We start from the raw sequence: 23440 nt of genomic DNA on the forward strand, positions 1-23440 counted from the left end.
GGATCGGGGGTCCTGGGTTCTAGTCCTGCCACTCTTCACTGGGTGACCTTGGGAAGTCCCCTGCCCTTTTTGAGGCCCGGGCCATGTGCCTGGCTCTACTAGGCAGGGGGAGGTATGGTAGACCCACTGAGGGAGGCTCTGGGGCCTGGAACTGTGGCGGCCAGTCCCTTGGCTCTAGGGCTCAGGTGTGGACCGGGCCTTAGGAGGAAGCTGGTCCCAGCCAGCCGGCGTGTTCCAGACCTCAGGCCTCCTGCCTCTAACCCAGTTAGCAGGACTCCTGTCTAACCCCTGTCTGGGGGCCTGGGCACAGGAGCCAAGCCTTCCTCCCTCCAGATGTCCACCCGCCTGAGCTCTTGGGGGCCGCCTCTCCCTGCTGGCCGAATGCCTCTCCCCAGACCCCGCTCCCGAACAGCAGTGCCCTGGTCCCGTGCCAGCTCCCCGGAGCCAGGAGCCAGGTCCCCCCTCAGCTGGCACTCTTGTTGCCATGGTAGCAGTTGCCTTGGAAGCCACTTCCCTGAGTTCAGCTTCTGAACAGTCTGGGAAAGCGGCCTGTCCCCCAGGGGACCGGGGCATTAATCACACTCTTTTCCAGGGTCCTCACCCCTCAAGGAAAATAAACGGAACTAAACCACACCGAGGCCTTTTCACCCCCTCCTCCTCCCCAACCCATGCCAGCCTTGGACTCGGCACCTCTGGGGAGGAAAGAGCATAGGCACGCACTCCGGCCCGGACCTCACGGGGAAACAGAGATTTTGTGGCAGAACTCAGCTGTGACCTGGGGCCTACGCACCCCCAATGCGCCGTCCCAGATCCAGAGGCCTCGGGGACCCAGGCTTCAGTGAGGAGGGCTCTGAGGCTTGCGAGGTGGGGAACAGGTGGGGCAATCATCCTCTAGTGACTCGAGCCTCCACCTCCTTTACCTATGATAGGAAGCACATCACCCAAGGACAAGCTTGTGTTTTCTTTCTCGCAGATGAAACAGCCTGTATTGAGGAAAGAATAAGCAAGCCTCCCTCTCTACATTTCCAATCAACAGGAGAGCAGGCATCACAAAGGTTTCAAGTAGCCTTTAATGACACTCCCCTGTCAAGAGGGAAAAGATGGAGGCCTTGACTGAACACAATGTCTCCCTCTGACGGTATGGTTGCCAATTCCTCCCACCTCAAATAGGACAAGTTAGAAATTCAGGGACAGAGAAATGCTACTTCCCAGCTGAGCATGGAATCTGGACACCGAGGTTCTCTCAAGGACTCTGGGGCCATCCTTCCACTCCCCATGTCTCAGTTTCCCCATCTATTCCATAAGGAGCTTGGATGGGTTTGTAGTTCTGTGATCTTGTAACTGATAATGCTTTACTGTGTCTCTCCTCCATATTTCCTCTTATGTCTCTGGGCCCTGAGGGATTTACAAGGTCAAAACAAAAACAAAACCCTCTAATTTCGAATTTGGTCTCGTTTTTAGAGGTTAGAGTGTTCTTCTGGGATCTGAAACTCACAGTGCACAGGCCTCCCTGCCTCCAGCCTCTGCCATCGGCATCCGCCTTCACCAGGTGGGCAAAGTGAGGTTCAGGAGGTGAGCGGCTGGCCCAGGTCCCACAATGTGAGGTGCCCTGTCCTGCTGATGGTGTGGGGGCCGCCCTCAGCCTTACGCCCCTGCCCAGCTAGTTATGCAAACACTTACTGGGGGTGAGGTGTTGAGATTCCCAGAGCTCAACATCTCAGGAACACATTGTCATAGACAATTATTTTGACAGCTCCTTCTAAAACTAGTCAGTGGGGGATCAATTACGTGTGACAGAGACATGGGCTGTCATTTGATGCCTAATTAAAGGAATAATCAGACCTCATCCTGGAGAGCGGCACAGGGGACGTTGACCACAGCCACTGTAGCTGGAGAATCCCCACCTCCGGGGGCTTCCTCTTATGGGGGCCTGGAACACAGCCAGGGGGCCACTGGCGCTCTGCAGTCCCCCTCCTCTCTATGTACCTTTGAGTTCACACCTGTCCTTGCCCAGGCCCCTCTCCAGCCTCCCGGCAGTGCTTACCTCCGCTGAAGCTCAGTCCGGTGACCCTGGCCTTCTCAGGCCCCCACCCCTGCCCAAGGAAAGCCCCTTGTTAGAGACGGAGGTCCCACGGGGCCCATGGCCCTCCTCCCTGCTGACCTGAGGTGGTCCTGCGGGCCCAGGCCCTCCCTGAGCTCTGCCTTGTGTTCAGAAGCCAGGTCCTCTCGGGGCATTCTGTGGGGCTCACTCCCTGAACCGGCCCGTGAGGGGCTCACAGTCTACAGAGGAGACAGAGAACAGGACAGATGATGGGGGAGCAGTGGTAGGCAGCCCACCCACTCAGGCACCATCAGGAATGGCTTTACAGACTTGGGGCTGGCCGAGCAGACACTCAGCAGAATGGTGGCAGCAGAGAAGGGGTGGAGCAAGGGGCAGGGGTCCCTGTGGAGGCGGAGGGCCGTGGCCTGGCTATGTTGGGTGGCAGACATCGTGGGGAGACAGAGGCACGCACAGAGGCCAGTGGGGCTGGTGATGGGACCCTGGGAAGAGGGCCCAGATGCCTAGGTGCAGGCATAGGACCAGGTCCAGATTCGGGGATTAGGGAGGCCCTGATCCATCAGGGGCCAGAGAATGCAGTAGGTGGCGAGGGCCGGGTCTGGGGGTGGGTTAGGGCTGGGCTGGGCTACCACTGCCCAGCCTTGAATTGGTGGGTCCTGCAAGTACGTTAGACAGGAGGTGCTAGCCATGTCCCCTGGCCACTGGCACCCAGTCCCTGCCAATCCTTCTCCCCATATTTGTTTTCCTCCTACCCCATCTCCTCCCCCCCACCATCTGCTTCCTGCTCTTCCTTCTCAGCCCCCTGCCAGGGATCCCAGGAGGGCTGGGGGGCTCGCCCTCTCAGCCCACTGGCAACTAAGGGGGTGGATACCAAGCCTACCCGAGGAGAAGGAGGTCCCCTGAAATCAGCCTCAAACCGGGACCCCTCAGCCCTGCTCCCCGTAGGAGACCGGAGGTTGACAGGCTGGCGGAGGGGCAAGGGGAGGAGCACGAACTCAGTGGAATACCTCTTTCTCTCCTCCTGTCCCAGTCACTGTTCCTGTCTCTCCTGTTCCAGTCACTGAGCCTCCTCCAGGTCCCCTCCCATGCCCGCCTCTGAGTCCCTAGCAGAAGCCCCGTGTGTCAAATGGCAGAAGAGCGCAGAGTGGGCCCTGAGCATGTGGCCAGGGAGTCTCCTCACATCCCTGGCTGCGAAGCCGCCAGTCTATCCTGCCCCCTCAGGAACCAGCAGCGGAACCTGGGCTGAGAGCCCCAGCGGGCCTCTGGGGCAGGCAGCAGCTCACATTGCAGCCTCATGAATAACTCAGGACCTCCCAGCTGCCTGCATCTCCGAGGAACCCGTGGCCCCTGGACCAACCTCCTCCACTGCTTTAAACTTTAATAGGCCAAGGCCCAGTGGCAGCCGAGCAGGCTCCAGACAGCAAGGGCAGGATGTCCTGGGCAGAGCAGCTCAGGCTAAGCCCTCCTGAGAGGAAGCTAACAGGGGGGACCCGGTGGGGCAGGAAGGCTCCCCAGGACTCTGACAGCCAAGGCAGGATGTGATCAGGCAAGAGTCCCAAGAGTGGCCTCCAGATTCAGGGGCCTTCAAGAGAGGAAGAGTAGGCTGGCGTGACCTGGCAGGGATTCTAGGTCAAGGTGCGGCTGGGGGCCCCTAGGGGAGCGGTGGGATAGGGTTACTAGCCCCGAATCTTCCTGCCCAGAAATTCCCACTCTGAAGGTGGAGCTCCAACAAAGACCCATCCAAGAGAACCGAGCCGTCCGGGGCTTTCCTGGGGACAGGCGCCACCGGCTGCAGACGGTGCCCTGGGCAGGCCTGCATGGACATCCCCATCAGCAGCAGAGACTTCCGCTGCCTACAGCTGGCCTGTGTGGCCCTCGGCCTGGTGGCCGGCAGCATCATCATCGGTGTGTCCGTGTCCAAAGCTGCAGCTGCCGTGGGTGGCATCTTTATTGGCGCCGCCGGTCTGGGTGAGCAGGTGCCGGGCTCAGAGAGGGAGCAGGGGCATGGTCCGGTGAATGAGAAATGGAGGGAAGGGCTGGTTCAACAGGAATTGGTTGGGGAGGACGGAAGCTAGAGGTGTGAGCAAGGCAGCTGTCGGGGTGCGGGGAGGCAGAGGAGGGTTGGGGTGAGGTTCCTTCTGCCAGGGATAAGGACACCGTGGAGAAGGGAGCTGGCTGCCACACTCCTCTTTGGCTGCTCCCCCTCTGGTCCTCTAGGTCCAAGCTCTGGGCCCTTGGGTTTTTGGTGGAATTCATCAGCCTGTTGGGGGTGGGTTGACAGGGGGCAAGTAAAAGAGTTCAGAGGTCCCAACGGGACACTCTGTGAGCCAAGATAAGATCCAACTTTCCTGGTATACCTTGGTAGGGCATCTGTCTGTCTCTCCAGGCATCTGACCATCTGTCTATCTGGGCCAGTCCCACTGATATCCCCACAATGATGCTGAGTACCATCCCTCTCCCCACTCCACCACACTGGGGCAAAAGCAGAGCCAGAAGCACCCGGCTGGTGGGTTCTTGGCATCCGGACCTGCAAACTCCTGCCAAAGGCCACAAACACTTGGTCTGGGGATAAAATGGGGGTGGGTAGGGCACCATCCACTCTTCTGCTAAGCCCTCCCCAGGTCTGGGTGGGAAGGAGCCTGCTCAGGAGCTCCCAGTCCCGCCCTACGGGAGGGTGGGGCAAAGGAGAGTCGGTGGTGATGTCAGCTGGGCCCACTTCCAGCCGGCTGAGAAGGAAGGAAGCCAACCATGCTAATCACCTGGGCAGGCTGGAGCCAGGAGCCTGGGCCTTCACAGCCTGGAGCCCCTTCCCCAGATAGGCACGACTCCCTGCCCCCCCTTAGGGCTGGGTGTTGGGGGGCCGCCCCCTCCCAACACTCACAGGCTCACATTTACGCACCCACAGTCCCAACCTACACACTCATGCTCCTCCCACGCACACCCATATCCCCCTCAGAAAACACCCCCAGGCTCACAGCCTACCCACAGCTTCATGCAGCCGGCACTAACCAGGCCCCTTCCCCATCACAGAACCCCTCTGTGTCTCTCTTCTCAGGGATCCTCATCTTGGCCTACCCGTTCCTAAAGGCTCGGTTCAACCTGGACCACATTCTGCCCACCATAGGTGAGTCCCCCCCCAGCCCCCAGCAGAGCCCTCTTCCAGGGACCGCTGGGTGAGACCCATTGTGTGTAAGTCTGTGGCACACTGTGCGGTGGAGCCGAGCCCATGTGTGTGACTGCTCCTGGCTCTGTGTGTGTGTGTGTGTGTGTGTGTGTGTGTGTGTGTGTGTGTGCGCGTGCGCACAAGGTGCGGTATGCGGGCGTTGCCATGACTACCGTGCAGCGGACTCCAGCCTGTTGCTACAAATGTGCCTCAGCCAGCTCAGAGCACCCAGAACTCCCATCTCCCCCCGAGAGAGTTTCCAACTCCCCCAAAGCCTCCAAGATCTCCAGATAAGCCCATTTCATTCCGTGAGCCCCCATAAACACCCTCTACCACTCCTAAGACCTCAGGACCCCTGTATAGCTCCTTAACTCATCTCTGCCCCCCACATACATGCTACCATCTCCATCAATCCTGGGGGGCTTTATATATTCCTAGTTCTCCCCATGACGCCCACCTCCTTAAAAAGTCTGCCCTCCTCCCCTTCAAGGGCCCGTTTCTTCCAACTCCACTCCCTAATCATGTGGGACACCTCAAGGAATGTGGTGGAGCAAAGACAGCAGTAGGGATGGAGATGAGCCAGCAGGAAGGACTTCCCTTCCCAAAGCAAGACTTGATCTGAGAATGGCTTAGTAACCATGGGGCCTGGGGTGGTCTTATCCCGCAGGGAGCCTGAGAATCCACCCCCACCCAGGGCCAGACCATGGGGAGGGAAGATCCAGTGCCAATGGCAATAAAGAGGGTAAGTTTTAAAAATTCCAGTCCATCTTCCATCTTTGCTCTTTGGCTGAGCAGCTCTGTGAGACCCTGGGAGAAGCCTTGAGGGGCACGCAGAAGGGACGTCCCCAGTCACCGGGAGCCAGCATATCAGGCGGTTCTGCCATGTGTTTGGTCAAAACCCCTCTTGCTCCAAGCTGAGCCAGGCTCCTCTTGTTTGACTTCAGGCCTTCTCCATCATGCCCACCATGGACACTGGGACCGTCCCTAGGTCCCATGCCCCAGTTTACGTTTTCACTCTCTTCTCCAATGACGGAATCCAACTCTCAGAGCTGGTACCTGAAATGGAACATCCTCCTCTCCCATCTCCACACACTGGAAAATTCTAGGGCAGGAGTTTCTCAAAGACGGCCCCAGCCCACAGCGTCTACCACCAGTGGAGGATGCCTAATCCCAGCAAAAGGTCCCATTCCAGACCCTGCTCCAAACACTTACATATGTTAGTTAGTTCCATTCTCAAAACAACCACATAAGGAAGGTACTGTAATTAGGCCCACTTTATATGTGGGGCAACTGAGGCACAGGGAGATTAAGTAAGGCAACTAGGAAGTGGTGGGGCCAGACCTGAAACCAGGTATTTGGCCCCAGAGTCCTCTCTCTAACCACCCCCACCATGCTGCTGTCCTCTTGAAGGGCCATTCTGACCATCTGTGCCTCTTTAAATTCAGCAGAAACGGTCCCCTGGGATGCCCCTCTCCCCCCGTGGTCCCTCTGGGTTGCTCTGCTCCGGAGTCTGTCTGCTCAGGCAGCCCTGTTCTGATCTCTCCCCCAGGAGCCCGCAGCAGCCTGTCCACGGTGAGCAGAACACTGGAGAAGCTGAAGCCAGGGGCCCGGGGGACTGGGGAGGGCTGAGGCAGGGGCTGAGGGGCTACACCCTGCCCTCCCTCCCTGCCTGCTACCCTGATCTCACAGCCCTCCTGGGTCCAAACCAGAGGTGAACCGGGCCCTGGAGACACCAGCCCTGCATTCGCTTGGGCAAAGCTCTTGCAAATGGATTCCATGCTGCCGCATTGGGCAGGGCCTGAAGTGGGGTACTGCTGGACGTTCCACAGGGGACCCTTGTATCAGGATTTTGACCTGGTTTTTTCTCTCTGGACTGCAGCTCAGCATCCTTTCCTTTTTGATCTACTGACTGGTTTCTCTGGAATTTGGGGCCAGAGATATCTCAGTCTCTCGCTCCAGGCTGGCCACGGAAATGAACCACAGGCCCACAGCAACCACAGAGGGGATCCCTCAGCCCTTAAGGCCTGGCCCCGGGCCTCTAGAGCTCACTGGCTAGGTAGAGGGGCTGGACCAGATGTTTTCAGGTTCGCAAAAACTCTGGGCAACTCCTCAGGGACAGGCTCTTGGCAGCAGTGAACCGGACAGGAGCATGGCCTGGACAGACAAAATGGTCACTGCCATGACGTGGAGGCCAGTTGAGGCACCGACCCAGGGGCTTCCAGGAGGAGGTGGCTCCTGAGCTGAGTCCTGTCCTGACTCTTGTATGTGACTCCACCCTTCAAGGCTTTTGGTGATCTGACTCCAGACGAGACGCCAGCCTTCCCTCTTCGCCCCCGCCCTCTCACTGCTCCTGAACAATCTCAAACATTCCAGCCTCCAAACTTTGGCTTGTGTTCTCTTGGAGGCCTCCCATTCCTCTCTGCCCACCTCGGGGGCTCAGTCTGTTAAGTGTCCATCTTCAGTTCAGGTCATGATCCCAGTGATCAAGCTCCGCATTGAGCTCCCTGCTCAGCGGGGAGCCAGCTTCTCCCTGTGCCCCTTACCCTTTCCGTGCTCTCTCTCTCTCAAAAATGAATAAATAAAATCTTAAAAAAATAAAAAAAGCCCCCACCTTGAAAGGCCCACTTCCAAGGATCCCCTTAACACAACACCCTCCTCATCCCCTTCCTTTGTGCCTCCCTCTCTCCACAGTGGCCAGGCAGGCTGAAGGCTTCTTTTTCACAAAACAATTACTAATCCTACTAAAACCTACTGTACGTTGCCCTTTTCTGGTCACTGTCAGGGCACACAGTAGGTGCTCAATAAACGTTAGCGGCTTAGGGGTGCCTGGGTGCCTCAGTCAGTTAAGCGTCTGCCTTCGGCTCAGGTCATGGTCCTGGGGTCCTGGGATCGAGCCCCGCATCGGGCTCCCTGCTCGGCGGGAAGCCTGCTTCTCCCTCTGCCCCTTCCCCCTGCTGTGCTTGCTCTCTCACTCTCTCTCTGTGTCAAAAAAACTCTTTTAAAAAGCTGTTAGTGGCTTAAATTTAATGGGAAAACAATCCCCAATCTTTCCCTGGAGAGCCACGTCAAGACCCATGTACCCACAGGGTTTGGGGCAAGGAGGACCGGGCCCAGGTGTGTGTGGCTGTGCCGAAGACGTGGCTACGCCCTCCACGCCCCTCCTCACTCACCTACACCCTCAGGGTGGAGCAGGGTCTGACCTCCACAGAGCCATCTGCTCCATGAGGCTTCTGTCCTGGTTTCTGAGCAGAGGACAAGCTGGGAAGAGTCTCATTCTTCAAGGGTCAGTGCAGATGACACCTCCTCTCAGAAGCCTCCCCTGACTTCGCTGTGCTCCCCCAGCCCCAGGGCTTCCGTCCATCACAGCCCACATCACTCTGAGTGGTCCCTGTCTACTTCCTCCTCTCGAGAGCCCGGGCCAGAGGACCAGGCCCACAGGTACCCAGTGAATGTTGTAAAACCAAACCAAAAGTGGCAGAGACCACGTCATTGTACAGATGGGAAAGCTGAGGCCCTCCAGAGAAAGGGACTCATCGAGTCCTGCGGTGAGAGATTGGACGGACAGGCCTTGTATCCAGGGCTCCTCTGTCTCCCCACCAGAGCCCCTACCCGCTGCTGTGCTCTGCACAGGGACCAAGCCCCTGGCCACAGTGCGACAGGCCTCCACTCATAAATGCTGGCCAGTCATGAAGCCTGTGGTTCCTCCAGCCTGAGGGAAGTACCCCCCCCTTGCACTTCCCTCCTCTCTACCCCCCATCCCGCCTGCTCGCTGCCCCTTCTCCGTTCCCTCAGCAGCGTTATCAGTGCATAACTCGGGCCTGGGGGCCCCCCTTGATCAATAAGGAAACCCTTCCTCCTGCCCATCTTCAATCCTCACCTGAAGCACCCCAGAACGATGCCCAAGGATGGAAGGGGTGGGAATGGGGGAAGTGGGGCCTGAGCTGTGGGGAGGGTGGGACCCCTCGGCCCGCCACCAACCCTCCCCCAGCGTGATCTCCCCAAGGCAGGGCTTTGGTATCTTCACTGACTGGCAGAGCCCAGCACAGAATGGTGTAGGGGATCAGAGCAGAATAACCTGAGGCATGAACACATAAAAAGGCAAGGGCTATGTCCACTGGGGAAGAACTAGGTAGGGGTTCAAAAGACCCTTGGAACTGGACCCCTGAGACCTCCTTCCCCCCAGTCTAAGTGAATGTCCAGATGCATCCTCCCAAGTGTATCTCCACCCCAACCCCCCAGCCCCCTCAACCTGGTCACAGGAGTGGTCCATGTGGAGCTCATGCCTTCTCCACACCCATGCTTTGGAAGGTGATGTTGGGCCAAGTGGGCAGGGTGGTATGGGGGGTCGTGTTAGGGGGGAAGTGCTCTCTCAGCTCTGAGCAGCTCTGGAACCCTCCAGTATTTCCGCATGGAGTGGGTGTGGGCAGGGACAGGTCATTGGACCCAGCTCTTCCAGGGGTCTGTTCAATAAATGAAATCAGTTCTGTCCCAGAGCCCTGTTCTGACCTCAACTGTGCCTGTGCCCGGCTGGCCCCACAAGGTGGATATAATGCGGTCCTCAAGGAAGAAAGTTGGAGGATGCAGACCTGGACACCGGATCTGACCTGCTGGACTGCGAAGTTAAGGAAGGCTTCCTGAGGGAAGTGATGTCCCAGCTGTACGGTGAAGGCTGAGCTGGAGTTAGCCAGGTGAAGAGAAAGTCAACCATGGTTCAGAGAACACACCGAAGTGGAGAGTGCTTGGTCCAGGCAGCCCCGGAGGTCACAGCCCTGCTGGCCGATCGGGAGGACTGACCACGCTGGGGCTGGAGTCTGGGGATGACTCACATCCTGCCTCTGCATCCCCCAGAGTGCAGGGGGTGCTGGGCAAGAGGCCATGGGGACTTGCACCTCAGTTTCCTCCTCTGCAGCCAGAGGACGGGGTGTAGTGCCTCCTTCGAAGGGCCCCTGTCCGGAGGAAGGTTGGGGGGCACATGGTTCACATCAGGAAGGGTTTATGAATGGATGAGCAAATGAATGAAGGCAGAGGCTGGAGGAGATGCTCTTCCAGCTGAACACCTCCAGGTTCTGGAAGTCAGCACCTCGGTCTCCCACCTAGTCCTCCCTCCCCACCCCCTCATCCCCAATAGGCCCTTCCAGATCCCACTGGGAGATAGTGTCGCCTCCTGGAAGGGCCTCGTGGCCACACCCCATTCGGGGGGGGGTTGGTGGGCGGTGATTGGGGAAGGGTGGTTCAAATCAAGCCCCTTCCCCCGAAGTCTCCCTGCCCCCACAGCTCCACCCCCGCCCCCTCCAGGGAAGGGGCTGCAGACGGAACCGTGCCACCTACGTCCCTCGCTCCAGAGTGGCAACGTCGGCATCCCAGGCCCCCCAAAGTCCGGGCCGGAGACCGCGGGGGTGCTGGGAGCTCAGAGCAAGGTGCTAGAAGCCGCCGAACTAGAGGAGGGAAGGGGAGAGGGGCGGTGCGGCGCGGGAGAGGGGAGGACACTCCGTGAGAACGCCGCTCCGCCCGGGCGCCCAGGGGCCCAGCGGCCGCAGCGACGCTGCGCGAGGGGCACCCGGACCCCGCCGCCCGCCGCCCCCCCGCCCGCGGCCGCCCGGGGCCGGGCAGCCCGGGCCTGCGCCCCCCACCCCCACGCCCCGCACGCCCCCCCCCCCCCCGGCCCCCTGCGCCCGCGGGATCCTGCCCTCCGGCTGGCCCGGGCTGCTCAGAGAAGCGTCCGTCCGACCGGCTCAGGCAAGTGAAAGCCCCACGAGTTGGGGGAGGTTGGAGGGGGACCAAGGGGATGAGACCAGCGGGAGAGGGCGGCCAGGAGGGGAGTCTTGAGGGAGTGGAGGACAGGCTCCGTCCAGCCTGAAACCCCAGCAGAACGGAGTAGTGCCCAGACAAGAGGTCAGGTACCTGTAGCCCGGACAGACTTCTCCGAAAAGAGATGAGAAAGATGTAGAGGGAAACAAGGGAAGGGGACATATAGCATGCAGTGGCTGCCCTGGGCCCCTCTGCTGACCCTGATCCCTCCCTGTTCTATGTAACTCCGTGAGAATCTGCCCCAGGACCCACCTCCAGTCCCGGCCCTGCTGACAGCCACCACTTCCCAAGGCCCAAAGTGATCAGGGAATCAGAGAGAAGTGGGCACAGAGTCACTTCAAAACCAGGACCCAGGTGAAGCCAGGAAGGCAGGACACCCCTGTGACCAACTCCTCTCTTCACCATTTGTTTAACCAGCATTCCCTGGGCCCCTGGGGACAGTCAGGCACTCCACTGCAGCTCTAAGGTGGATATAATGCTGGTCTTCCAGGAAGAACGCTGGAGGATGCCGACCCAGACACCTGACTTGACCTGCTGATCTGGGGAGTTGGGCAAGGCTTTCTGGCGGAAGTGACTGCCCAGCTGCACTCCGAGGGTTGAGCTGGAGTTAACCAGGTGAAGGGGAAGTCGACCACGTTTCAGGCACAGGGGGCAGCATGTTCACCTGACTGCACCTGCTGAGTTCGGCTCCACTTGAGCAAAATCAAGGGGGCCACCTGGAAGAAGCCAGCCAGGAGGCAGCAGTGGGGAGCCCAGGAGGGATGCAGCAGGGAGAGATGGGGGAGGGGAGTGGGTGGGGTAGCATGGAGACTGAAGAGGAAGGGATGGTTTCTAGAGACACAGAGGGAAGAATCTGCAGGGGACTGGCGATGGATTGGGTTGGAAACGTGTGGAGGAAAGCCTGAGGGAGAAGGAAGAGCAAGGCTGAAATTCGGGTTTCTGGCTGGGTATCTGGGCTTTGTGGGAGAAGATGAAGTTTAAGGAGCCTGTTTCCAAGAGGAAGGGGGTGCTTCCAGAAGGGAGGGTTCAGCAGGGCCAAAGCTGTGGAGAGGTCAGGTTAGCTAAAGACTGAACCTCGTTTGCTGATTTCAGCAATGAGGAGAGAGAGAGCGTGTTGGGACAGCAACCAGATTGGAGTGGAATGAGTCTTGCGGAGGTAAAGTGTAGACAGGTAGGGAGTGTAGACAGTGCTTTGAGGAAGGGGAGAGGGTGTTAAGTGGAGGCAGATGTGGGGTTGAAGGAGGGTCTGGTTTTGTTTTAGGACGGGAGGGGCATGAGTGCATCCAGGAGGAGGTGTGGTCCCGGTGAGGGGGGCTGATGAGCACTGACTGGGTGGGGGGAAGGTTCCCCCGGAGCCTTGAAGGCCTGAGTGATCCCAGAGACGTGCTGGCTGGTGATTTTCTTTTCACCCATGAGGCTTAGCAGTTTGGGCATAGACTTGGAGGAGGCAGGGTGGAGGCTTTGCTGGGCGGCTTTGGCAGAAGGACAAAGGAAGAAGTTAAGCTGCAAGACAAGGTAAATTGCAAGGGAGTCACGGGTCAGGTAGTATGCAGAAGGACGTGGGGGCAAGAGGCTCTGGAGGAAATGCTGAGAGCTGCAGGATGGCCCCAGATCAGAGAACAGTCACAGCAAGAGGCAGCACGGAGTCACGGCCACGGGCACGCGTTTGGAAGCCGCACCACCTAGGTGTGAATCCCAGATCTGCCACATATTATCACCATGTCTATGACCCTGGGCAACTAAGGCAACCTCTCGGAGCCTCTGTGTTCCCATCTGAAAACAGAGGTGGCAGTAGCATCCGCCTGTAGAGCTGTCACGGGGCTTAACTGAGATGATATATAACATATGCAAAGGGCTTCGAAGAGTGTTGGGCACACAGTAGATGCCGTGCCGGTGTGTCTAGAGTGGTAGTGGTGAGGGGATAGTCACGGGTAGGATGGCTGGGGCTCTCAGAGCTGGAAGGGCTCGTGGTGCTGACAGGGGTCATGAGGCCCCGGGGCTGGTGAGGGAGAGGGTCGCTGAGGTGGAATGGAGGAATTGGGCACTGGAGATGAGAAGCCAACCAACTAGGAGGGCACAGGATGGGGCGGTTGTGCCAAGGATGCTGAAGTCCCTCGGAGTGGGGGACTTGGGCTGGAGGGCAGGAAGGCCACCTCCACACCAGGCAGCCCGCAGTCCCTCCCCCCACCCCTCCCACGAGCTCCAGGCAGCTGAGTTGCGTGGAGGGGAGGCAGAGGCCCAGACTGAGGCTGGAGATCCAAGTCTGGCCACAGACACGGCCCCTGCTGGGGGCTGTGGCCCAAGGAGTCTGGTGGGCAAGTCAGTGAGCCCCGGGGCAGACTGGACGAGAGCAGGAGGCCCGGGGCAGCCAGGAGCACCTCGCCTGCCTCGGTGCAGACTTGGTCTGATGACCACAGAGCTGTGATCACTGCAGAGTCCGAGGTCCCCGGGGCCCCTCAGCTGTGCGGGAAGCTGGAGCCTGCTGGGCTGGCAGAGATCATCTAGACCGAACTCCCACTTTCCCAAGAGCAAACCCGAGCCCCAGTGAGGGGAGCTTCAAGGACCTTGCCTGTTGCAGGCATGGGGACCCACGGTAAAGGGGAGGGCGCCATCAGAGCAGCTAGAATGGAAGTCCCATTACCCCTCGAATAGGCTCCAGCTCTGCTTATCTCCAAATTGTCCCCTCCCGCCCCCTGCCACACACACACTGCCAGGCGGAGAGAACTCCAGAGCCTCTACTGTCCACTGGCTAGGCAGGCCGCTGAGAGAGGGGCTGTCTGTGTGCTGGCCTGCGTCTGCAGCCCTCATGGTGTCCGGCATCTGTGCGTGTATTTCTGGGTATGTCTGCTCACTGATCGTGTGTGTGCGTGCGCGTGTGAGTGCGCGTGCGTGTGTGCGTGTGCACGCGTGTGTGCGTGTGCGCGCATGTGCGCGTGCGTGTCTGTGTGTGCGCGCGCACAGGCACTCAGGGATTAGGATGATGGGGCCCAGGAGTCAGATGCAGGAGCTGTGTAGCCACACCTTCAGACCTCATCCTCAAGCCTTAGTTCCAGCCTGGGGAATCTGTGAGGGGGCAGGGGTGGCCTGTGGGATGGACTGGGGCGGGGGTGGGAGCAGCTCTGTGGGCTCTGGGGAGGCACAATTCAGCGGGCAGAAGCTGAGAGCTTTCAGGGTAGTGAATAAGCCAGCCCTGAGTAATGGTGGTGTGGGAGGCTCCCTAACGATAGGGAGAGGGCTGGGGATAGACAGCGTGCTAGAAGTATTGGGGGCCTGAGAGTTGGCCCAGACTTTCAGCTGAGGGGGAACAGAAGGGCTAAGATGAAGGGGAGTGGAGGGGTTCACAGTGCGGAGTAAAGAGCCAGACTGAGCAAACAAGGGACTCGATCCCACCCAGAGGACAGGGGCTGGGACTAGCAGCTGCTGCCTGGATGGAAGCCCCAGCCCCTTTGTCCAGAGGCTCCTGAGCGCTTGGAGCAGGACCCCAGGGTCGGGAGGCCTGGCAGCTGCCCCTGGTCAAGCAGCCGCTCTTGCAGAACACAGACCTCCCAGGTCCATGGACCGGGCAGGGGGCACGGGGCTGGCCAGCTGACCTGAAGGGGCTTCAGGCAGAGACTCCCCTTTCCAGGGGCTCTCGCCTCCCCCTACTGAGGACCATCCTCCTTGGGCCTCAAGCTTGTTGATGATTAGCTGGATAGTAATAATCAATTACTACATTTTTTAAAAATAGTCAAACATCTCTACACCTTCCCATAGTGGAAATTCTGGTGTAGGGGAAACATGGGCTTTTCAGTCTGACAGACCTGGGTTTGAACCCCAGCTTTACTGGTTACAGCGGAGTAAACCAGGGCAAGTTCCTTCCCCTCTGTGAGCCTTGGTTTCCTCACGGCATCCTGGGTTCAGGACTGCAGCAGGTCTCGGGGTTGTAGGAAAGACTGACTGTATTCGTGTAGGAAAAGTGCTCAGCACAGAGTCACTAGAGAGGGACCAGAACCCCTGGGCAGTAGGTGGCTTCTCAGGGGAGTGACCTAATCCCAACCCAAAACAGCCGTATCACAGATCAATGTACCATTTTTCAGAAACCGTTTGATATTTTGACAGTAAATTTCTGAGCAGGTTCCCATTTTCACCTCCACACACCGCAGGTAGGTGAGCGAGACAGCAGGTTGAGGCGTTCAGAGACAACAACCCGGTTAAACCTTTCCCTGCATTCTGACAGCTGAGGCCCGGAGAGGGGCCCGATCCCCCAAGTTGCGCACCCAAGCCAAAGTCGAGAGTCTTGGTCATCTGAGGCTTAGCCTCTAGTGTCTGCCTCTGCCCCAAAGTGCTTCCGGCCTAGACTCCCAGACAGAGACCACAGGGCCTCTCCTGCCAGAGGCAGGGCAGCAAGGAGGGTGACTGCTTGATCGGAGTCATGGGCCGCTGAATGACAGTGGTCAGGGTCCTTCCTGGGGGAGGAAAGCACGGTTCTGGTCAGGCCTGGGCCCCAGACTCCCTCCCTGAGCTTTCTCATTCCAAGCCTCAGTTTCCCCCATCCATAGAGGAAGAGCTTGAACTAGGTGATTTCTACCAGCTCAGCAGCCTGAAGTGCTCACTAAAGCGAAGGTGTGTTCTAGTCCCAACAACTTAAGATTCGGAGCCATGACCTTCCTTCCTGCTCAGGCAATGAGGTCGAGGGCTGGGCTTGGGATGAAGTAGAAAGGCTTGAAGGATTCGGGAAAGCAAGAGCATCATCTCAAAGGTTCCTGCTTCTGAAATTAAACACTCCAGAAGCGACGGAGCCGGCAAGTGCTGCACCGTACAATTCATTGGCCAGAACCCCTCACGTGGCCAATGATCACAGATTGGCCAGGAAGTGCAATCATGACATGTGTTCAGAACGGGGAGACCCAAAAAGATCTGGTGAACAGCACCGATGACAGCCCCCCACAGAGCCTGCCAGAGCACCTGCCGCATGGCAGTATCCAACGTCGCAACAGCCCCAGCTGGAGGGTCGCAGTCCGCCCGAGGGAGATGGTGGCCCAAACTGAACTGCGACCGCCCTTTGCACCGCAGATCCCAATCAGCCAGGGTGGAGACACCCACGGGCCCTGAGCCCTATCCCTGCCTGGGGTGGGGACTCCGGGAGTAGTTCTATCCAGGAGCAGGTAAGAATCATTTATTGGCAATTAGCCCTTGGAAGCTGAAGCCGTTGCTTAGGGCCTGTGTTGCACTGAGTATGCTAAGCCAAGGAAGGAGAAAAGTGAGTTTACCTTTCTGGAGAGATGCACACAACACGCCAGCCCCGTCTTCTGTTGTTGATATTTGAGCAGTGTAAGTGCTGATTACAGGAGCTTATCTACAGGGCCTGAGGAGAGTTCCAGCCCCGGGCTCCGGCCGCTCCACCAGCATTTAGCAAACCTAGCCCGAGGCTAGGCTGAGAGCTCAGGCTACAGGGCCCGGACACCAGGTTTCGAGTCCTGACACGGCCACAGCCACGGCCACTCAGAGGTCTTGGGGGAATTTAGTTAATCTTTTTGTGCTTCAATATACTCATCTATAGAATGGGGATATAACAGAAATGCCTAATCTCATGCCGTAAAAACTAAATTAGATGTTACTGCAAACCGAGAGGCCAGGCAGAGCAAGGCTGTCCCGAGTGAGGAGTGTGCTGTCCCTCCCTGGCACTAGCCTTCGCTTTCACTCACCCAGTCATCAGACTCTCTCCAGCCCCAAGGTGTGCAGGCTTTGGACGCTCAGGAAGGACAATCTCAGCCCTGAGGCTGAGCATGACCTGGGGGATAGATCAACTGTTCTGTTTCCAAACTCTGACGAGCCTCTCCAGATCTGAGACCTTCTGGCCCCTTCTCTGGCAACCACCATGATGACAACATGGCTAACATTTATTGAATTCTCACTATGTTCTAGGCACTGTTCCAAGCACTTGATTCAGCTGAAAGCAGTTAATTACCACTACACCCTATGAGGTAAGTTCTGTTACAGGTGTTAACACCGAAGCGCAGAGAGGCCACTTGTCCAGGTCATGCTCAGTTGCTCATCCGGCAGGCTTTGCTCCCCGGTGGTACCACTACCCCATTACTCCTCTCTCATCCCCACTCAGAGCCCTTTTCTGATGTTTTTTCCACAGTTCTAACACAGCTCCATAGCTATGATCTTATCCTTTGAGGGCCTTTATACCTGTGATTTCATGTTCTAGAACAGAATTCTCAGAAGCCATAAATCTCTAGATTCTAATTACATTACCCTTGCTTCTGCATGCACTCCCAGAATTCTAGAATCCAGTGGTCGATCCCAGAACCAGATATAACAGAGAATCCTAGAAAGGAATTCTAACACCCAGTGATTGGGCTTTCAAGTCCAGGTTCAATAGTAGAATCCTGGGGGTGGGGTGGGGGTAGGGTTGGAATCTCATACAAAGCCCAGTCTACAAAGGATCTTGGTTCCTGCTCCAGCCTGTGTAGACACTATCCCTTCTCACTGGCCATCTGAAACATCAGGGCTCCTCACTCTCACGTGGCCACTGACTCCAGGGCCTCATCTGATGTTCGGGAAAGTTAATGTCACTGCCGTGCCTACCAGAGCCTAGGGCGAGGACACCCAGGCCAGGTGGCAAGGTCATTGGGTCCTGGTCCTGACTCTGGGGTAAATTGCTAGACCTCTCTGGGCTTCAGTTTCCTGATCTGGACAAGGAGGGGCTTGAGCAGATGATTTCTAAGGCTTCTTCCACTTGGGGGATGGAGGAAGTTGTCTAAATTCAAGAGCTGACATCTGCCCTCTAATTAGGACTACTGATCAGGATGATTATCATTTGATGAGCACCTAGGCACCTGCTGAACACCTTACAGCCATTCACTCGCTTAATTTAATTAATGCAGGAAGGCTTCCTGGAGGAGAGGAGGTGGAGGGGCTGTGTCTGTCTGGAGCACTAGAGAGAGGATGGCCACCAGAGACTCCAGGGCCTGAGTGGGGAAACGCTGGGCAGACTCTTCCCATACAGGATGGGTTGTGCTTCCCCGAGGCAGAGGCAAGGGGCTGGCCAGGCACTGAACGTAGCCACAGAGCCGAGAGTGGTGGCAGCCGAGTCCCCGCTGACCGTCCCTCCCGCTCTGTGCCCGCAGGACGACCGGGACGACCCTGAGCTGCGCCGCCATGCGGGCCGGGCCGGGCCGGCGGCAGGACGGAGCCTGACGCGTGCCCGGCGGCCCCAGGCCCATGCCGCCCCCGGAGCAGAGCCGAGGCCCGGCGGGCCGGGTGCCCGCGAGCCGCGCTCGGGGCCGTCTGCCCGGGCTGCCGTCGCCGGCGCTGTTCTGCGCCTGCGGCCTGTGCGTGCTGCTGGCGGGCGTGAACGTGACGCTGGTGGGCGCCTTCGCCTCCTTCCCGCCCCGGAGCAACGCGCCGCTCGTGGTGGGGCCGGCGCTGCTGGCGCTGGCGCTCGGCTGCTTCGCCGCCTGCTGCGCGTGTAGCCGCCGGGGCCCCGCGCCCCGTCCGCGCTCGGCGGCCGCCTCGGGCCCGGGCCGGGGCGGCGGCGGGCCGGTGGCGCTGGAGATGGAGAGCAGCGAGCGCACGGCGCAGGACACCACGGCCGTGCAGCTCAGCCCCGCCGCCTCGGCCGCGTCCTCGGGCCGATCCAGCCCCGGCCCCTTCGCCCTGGACGCCCCGGCGCCCGCAGCCGTCTACGCGCCGCGCACCGACGGCGTCCAGCTCAACCTGCCCCGGGAGCGCGTCGCCCCCTAGCGGAGCCGGTGGCGGGCCCTGACTCCCCGTCCGGGCGCCGTCCGTTCGGTGCCACTTAAGAAAAAAGAGGAGGAGTGGGAGAGAGGAAGGAAAAGAGAAAATGTGTCCATATGGGTCCGATGCTGGGCACAGGTGGCCTCATCTGTCCCACGTCTGGAACTTCTGGAAGGGAGAATGTGACAGGGAGGAGGCACACTCACCAAAGGAGGGAGCAGTGCCTTGGCCCTTTAAGTGGGGTCGGCTGGGCCTTACTTGACCTCACTCCCCAGACTCGATGAAATGCCCCCCCCCACACCTTCCATCCCTCACACAACCACCACCACCATGGCACGTGGGCACTGGGAACGGAGCGGCTCTGAGAGGGTCGAACTCCCAGCAAGGCCCCTGACCCCAGGGGTGGGAGGAAGCAGGGGCAGGGAGGAATGTCAGCCTGGGCTGTCTCCTGTCCCTACGCACTGTGAAAGGCCACCAGCTTCCCCTTCTGCTCCTCCCTGCCCTCCTTGTCTCTACCCCCAACATGATCTTTTGGCATTAATGGGGGGGGGGTCCTGATTTGAGCCAGGGTAGTCTCCTAAGATGGAGCTGGGTTGAGCACCTCACTGACTGGTAGAGCAGGGGGAGCTGCGGGTGAAGCCCAGACAGGGGTGAACGGTGAGCGTGCTCCTCCAACCAGGAAGGCCTCACTCAGTGTGATCTGCACTGTGCCATCCCGATGTGCCTCACTCCTCAATAAAGCACCTTTTTTGAGTCAAGTCCTCTGTGATGGTGCAGCCCGGAGGGAGGGACTGACTGCGGAGCTTTGGGCTGAGCACCCTTGATTCTGGGGATCCTCGCAGCCAAGTGCTTCATCTGCCTAGCACCAGCCCCTCTTGGAGACCTGGAAGGGGACCCCAGGGGAGCGGAGCATGTGACTGTGAACATCCATGGGAACAGGCGTGAGAGAGTGGGGCCTGGATGAATATATGAGTGTGTCTGTGCGTGGGGTTGCCTGGCTACACACATGAGATGGGGAGCGTGGGAGTGTTTGGGTGACACGGACATCACACGTGAATGTGAATGTGTGTGGGTGTGCGTGGTGGTGGTTAAGGGGTGAGTCACCCAGTGAGAAGGCTGAGAGAAGGGCTCCCCAGGGCTCTGCAAAGCCTACAGCTTTCTCCTGGCCTGCCTAGGCTCTGCCCTCTGGTAGAGGGAGGGAAGCTGCCTCACAGGAAGAAGCAAGGTTCCTGGGGCCTGGGGGGGGGGGACACTGCAATTCTGGGCCAGCCCCTCCTCTCACTGCAGGGCCGCGGAAAAGCAGGGCCCAGTGATGGTGGCGGACCCCTTGTTGGCCACGACTCCCTGCCCATCCACCTTTGGCTTCATCGGCCTCCCTTTTTGTTTCCAGGGTGGGCTCTACTGCTCTTCTGGCCTGGTCTGGGACTCCCCACCAGCGCTGGGAAGGGCTGACCCCCTCTCTGCCTCTGCCTCTCCTGCTCACTCCCGCCCGCTGACCTGGAGAAGAGAGGGTCTATCTCCGTAGGTGCTAAGCAGGTCATCTCTATTAATTCACAGGGATCGATGCGCCCTAACTTTTGAAGCATCCAGGCCCTGGAGCTGATGACCTCTCCGCAGAGCACTGCCCCACCCCCACTGTGTGTGCACACGCGCGCGCACGCTCACACACCCACACGCAAGGAAGGCCGCCTTCTCAGGCTCAGTCCTGTCTCGTCGCTTCTGGATCACTGGTCTGCAGCCTCAGACGCCATCTGCTGCTGCCTTGGTAGAGCAGGAGGTGAGAGGGGCCACCGCTGCTGCCTCCGGAGGTGGTCTGAGCCACCCTCCTTAGGAGGAGGCACCCCAGATTCTAGCCCTGGTATGCTAGGCCCAGCCCCAACCCCTCTCCCACCTGCTGGCAGAGGCCTGGAATTACATCACCAGGGCTCCTTCCTCTTCTCCCCACCAAAGAAGACTTCCAGATCCTGTCTGGGAGCCTGGCTGCTGGGGAGGAAGAGTGAGCATGTGCTAAGCGCTCAAGGCAGTGGGCCACAGATGGATGGTGTGAGTGAATAGAATGGGGGGTGCACTCCCTGGAGTCTCCCTTCCACGGCCACCCCCAGCGGAAGGTCATCGTTTGTCCCATCTGTGCCCCCTCCCCCCCCCAGGCACACCAGGAGATAGTCTCCATACCCCAGGGTCCACTCTGCGATCACCTGGCCCTAGCAACCACTCCCTCACCCCCCCACCCCCGTACCTTTCCAGGCCTGCCACTCCAGGGATCTCCTCCCCTCACACTCCTTCAGGCCCTTCTAGGGCAGTCCCCCCCGAGGAGCCGGCAAGGCCTGGAAGCACCCCTCTCTCTCACACACAGCTGGACTATTGCTCTGCCCCCGCTCGTCGGCAGGCCCCTCTCAGGCAGGCTCCAGGGGGCCAGTCTGTGGACAGTGAGGACACAACTCTGACAGCGCAGGGCAGCAAGCTCCCTGCCCTCGAGGAATTTGAGCAGGGATGAGTGACTCCTGCAGGGACACCGCAGAGGGCACGGGGAGGAGGGCCAGACCCCCCACTCCCTCCCTGAGATTCTGAGAATTGAGTCGCCGGGGCCTGTCCTCAGAAGTCCAGGAGCTGCAGGGCAGAACACAAAGCTGGTCCTTCTGAAAGCAGGGGTGCTTCCTGGGGCTTTCGGGGCTCCAGGGGTGGTTAGGTGAGCCCCACTTCCCAGAGGGAATTCCTGATAGCGTGGGACAGGGGAGCCCACTAAGGAGCTGGGAACTCGGATCTCCTCCCTCTCTTCCATTGGAAGAAATGAGGGCAGCCACTTAGGACTATTTTTTACTAATTAATTAAACAATTCCTGAGCCCTGCTGTGTGTCCAGCACTGGAAATATAGCAGTGAGCAAGCAAGCTCTGACCGGATTCAGGAGGGGCTTACATTCTACTTGGAGGAGACAGAAGATAAACAAGTAAGTAAGTAAGTAAACAAGACAAAAAATATTAGCTAGTAGAAGTGCTGTGCAGAAAATCACAATAAGGGACTTGTTGAGTGGCTGGGGAGGTCTTCTCTGAGAGGTGACATTTAAGCTGAGCTCTGACGGACAAGAGTCAGCCACGCACAGGTCTAGGGCAAGAACATTTCAAACTCAGGAAATGGCCAGTGCTAAAGGCCTAAGGTGAGAATGAGCTTCGCCTCTGTGTGTCCGGTCAAGAAAGAAGGGCTGTAGGGACAGGGGTGGGAGATGCAGTTGGGGAGGATAGGGGAGGGGGCATGCTGCTCAGCTCATGTACAGCTTAGTAAGCCAGGGTGCAGGGTTGGGCTTTTATTCTCAGTGAAGTGGAGCCACTGGAGGGTTTTAAGCAGAGAAGTGACATGGTCTGATTTATGATTGTAAAGATCGCTCTGCCTGCTGTGTGGAAAATAGAGTGTTGAGGGGCAAGAGAGAAAACGGGGCGGGTTGGGAGGTTATTGCAGTGAGAGATGCTGGGGGCTGGGACTGGAGTGGTGGCTGGGAAGTGGACAGATTCTACACCCATTTTTGAGGTCTCCCTGTTGGAGAAGTTCAAGAGGAGTGAAAGAGAGAAATCTAGGAGGAACTTCTAGAATTTTGGTTTGAGCAGCTGGGCACAGGGTTGGGCAAGAGCCAGGGCTGCGGTAAGGTGAAAGGTCTGTTAACCCAGTGGAGCTGTCCTGGAGTTGCTGAGTTCCGGAAAGAGGATACGAATTTAAAAGCCATTGGCATATGGGTGGTGGGGAAGCTATGAGTCTAGATGAGGCAGCTGAGGAGAGGTGAAGACCGAGAACTCAGAATCTAGAATAGTCTAGAATAGTCTAGAAACCTCTGGATCTAGAGGAGGGAAGGAGCTCTGAATTGCCGAGCTATGAATCTCGCCTAAACTTCTGCTGATAGAAGTGCCTTTCTGATGAGGTCTGTGGTCTAGGAGTTAGGGATTCGGGAGAAGTGAGTAGAATGTGAGCTCCAAAAGATTAGCAGTTCTGCTCTGCACTCAAGTACTCACCTGACATTAGATATTTGTTGAATGACCGAATGAGTAAAAGGTGTGGATCTTATCCCACGGCCAAGACCAGAGGTCTCCGGTAATAGAGTATTATTAAGATACCCGCTCTGGGCAGAAAAGGAGAAAAATCTCCTTACGTGTGTGGGAGTTCCCCTGAACAGACCAATTCCTGTTTTCTGCTTCTTTGTGGGAGGTAGGGTGACACAGGAATATAGAGCCGGCTAGATGGGCAATGATGGATACTCTTGAGGGCCAGGCTCCCAAAAGTAGGAAATGGCCCGATAGATTGGCTAAGCCTTGGGAAATCGGCACTGCTAAGGAGGGCCACCAGAGGGCACCCTGGGCACATGACAGGGGATAGAGACCGCTCAGCCCAGCCAGGCTGCACAACTTTGCCTTTTCCCCTTCTGAGGGCCAATGCCCCGAGGAAGAGGGGGAGCAAGGAAATGGGCATATAAGAGGTAGGGGGTGTTAAGTCACCCAGATTTACTGACACCTCCAACCCTGAAACCTGACATTATAGCAGGAGGCCTGACTCTGGACAAAGACAGCCTTTATCAAGGTCACAGGTAAGTCCTGAGTCTGGTCATAGACTGAACCTTCACCTTGATCTTAGACTGAGCCCTCACCCCAGTCCATACTGAGTCCTAACCTAAATCTGGTCACACTCTGAGCCTTGACCCTGCCTG

General features: G+C 58.3%; 2 protein-coding genes and 1 long non-coding RNA gene across 4 annotated transcripts; all 3 read left to right on the forward strand.

Annotated features, from left to right (window-relative positions):
• Positions 1-3741: 3741 nt before the first annotated feature.
• KNCN (kinocilin) lies at positions 3742-9143 on the forward strand. 2 transcript variants are annotated; one of them, XM_036065865.2, is made up of 4 exons: positions 3742-4027; positions 5115-5183; positions 5890-5964; positions 6772-9143. In XM_036065865.2, exons 1-4 carry the CDS (start codon positions 3877-3879, stop codon positions 6849-6851), a joined length of 375 nt encoding a protein of 124 aa, XP_035921758.1. In that variant the 5' UTR covers positions 3742-3876; the 3' UTR covers positions 6852-9143. The 2 variants fall into 2 exon arrangements, with proteins under 2 accessions (XP_035921758.1, XP_077927863.1); XM_078071737.1 differs by lacking the exon at positions 5115-5183.
• A 1733-nt stretch (positions 9144-10876) lies between these two features.
• LOC144381775 (uncharacterized) lies at positions 10877-18210 on the forward strand. Its single transcript, XR_013447589.1, has 3 exons — positions 10877-10962; positions 11525-11645; positions 18146-18210. It is a non-coding gene; the product is annotated as an uncharacterized LOC144381775 (long non-coding RNA).
• A 29-nt stretch (positions 18211-18239) lies between these two features.
• TMEM275 (transmembrane protein 275) lies at positions 18240-19494 on the forward strand. Its single transcript, XM_036065867.2, has one exon. It carries the CDS (start codon positions 18240-18242, stop codon positions 18759-18761), a length of 522 nt encoding a protein of 173 aa, XP_035921760.2. The 3' UTR covers positions 18762-19494.
• The last annotated feature ends 3946 nt before the right edge of the window (positions 19495-23440 follow it).

Source organism: Halichoerus grypus, chromosome 5, assembly GCF_964656455.1.
Source record: "Halichoerus grypus chromosome 5, mHalGry1.hap1.1, whole genome shotgun sequence".
Lineage (NCBI taxonomy): Eukaryota > Metazoa > Chordata > Mammalia > Carnivora > Phocidae > Halichoerus > Halichoerus grypus.

Coding starts and splice junctions, on each gene's coding strand:
- KNCN (XM_036065865.2), top strand. CDS start 3,877: ATGGACATCCCCATCAGCAGCAGAGACTTCCGCTGCCTACAGCTGGCC. Junction 5,184..5,889: donor CCACATTCTGCCCACCATAG/GTGAGTCCCCCC, acceptor CTTATCCCGCAG/GGAGCCTGAGAATCCACCCC. Junction 5,965..6,771: donor TGCCAATGGCAATAAAGAGG/GTAAGTTTTAAA, acceptor TCTCTCCCCCAG/GAGCCCGCAGCAGCCTGTCC.
- TMEM275 (XM_036065867.2), top strand. CDS start 18,240: ATGCCGCCCCCGGAGCAGAGCCGAGGCCCGGCGGGCCGGGTGCCCGCG.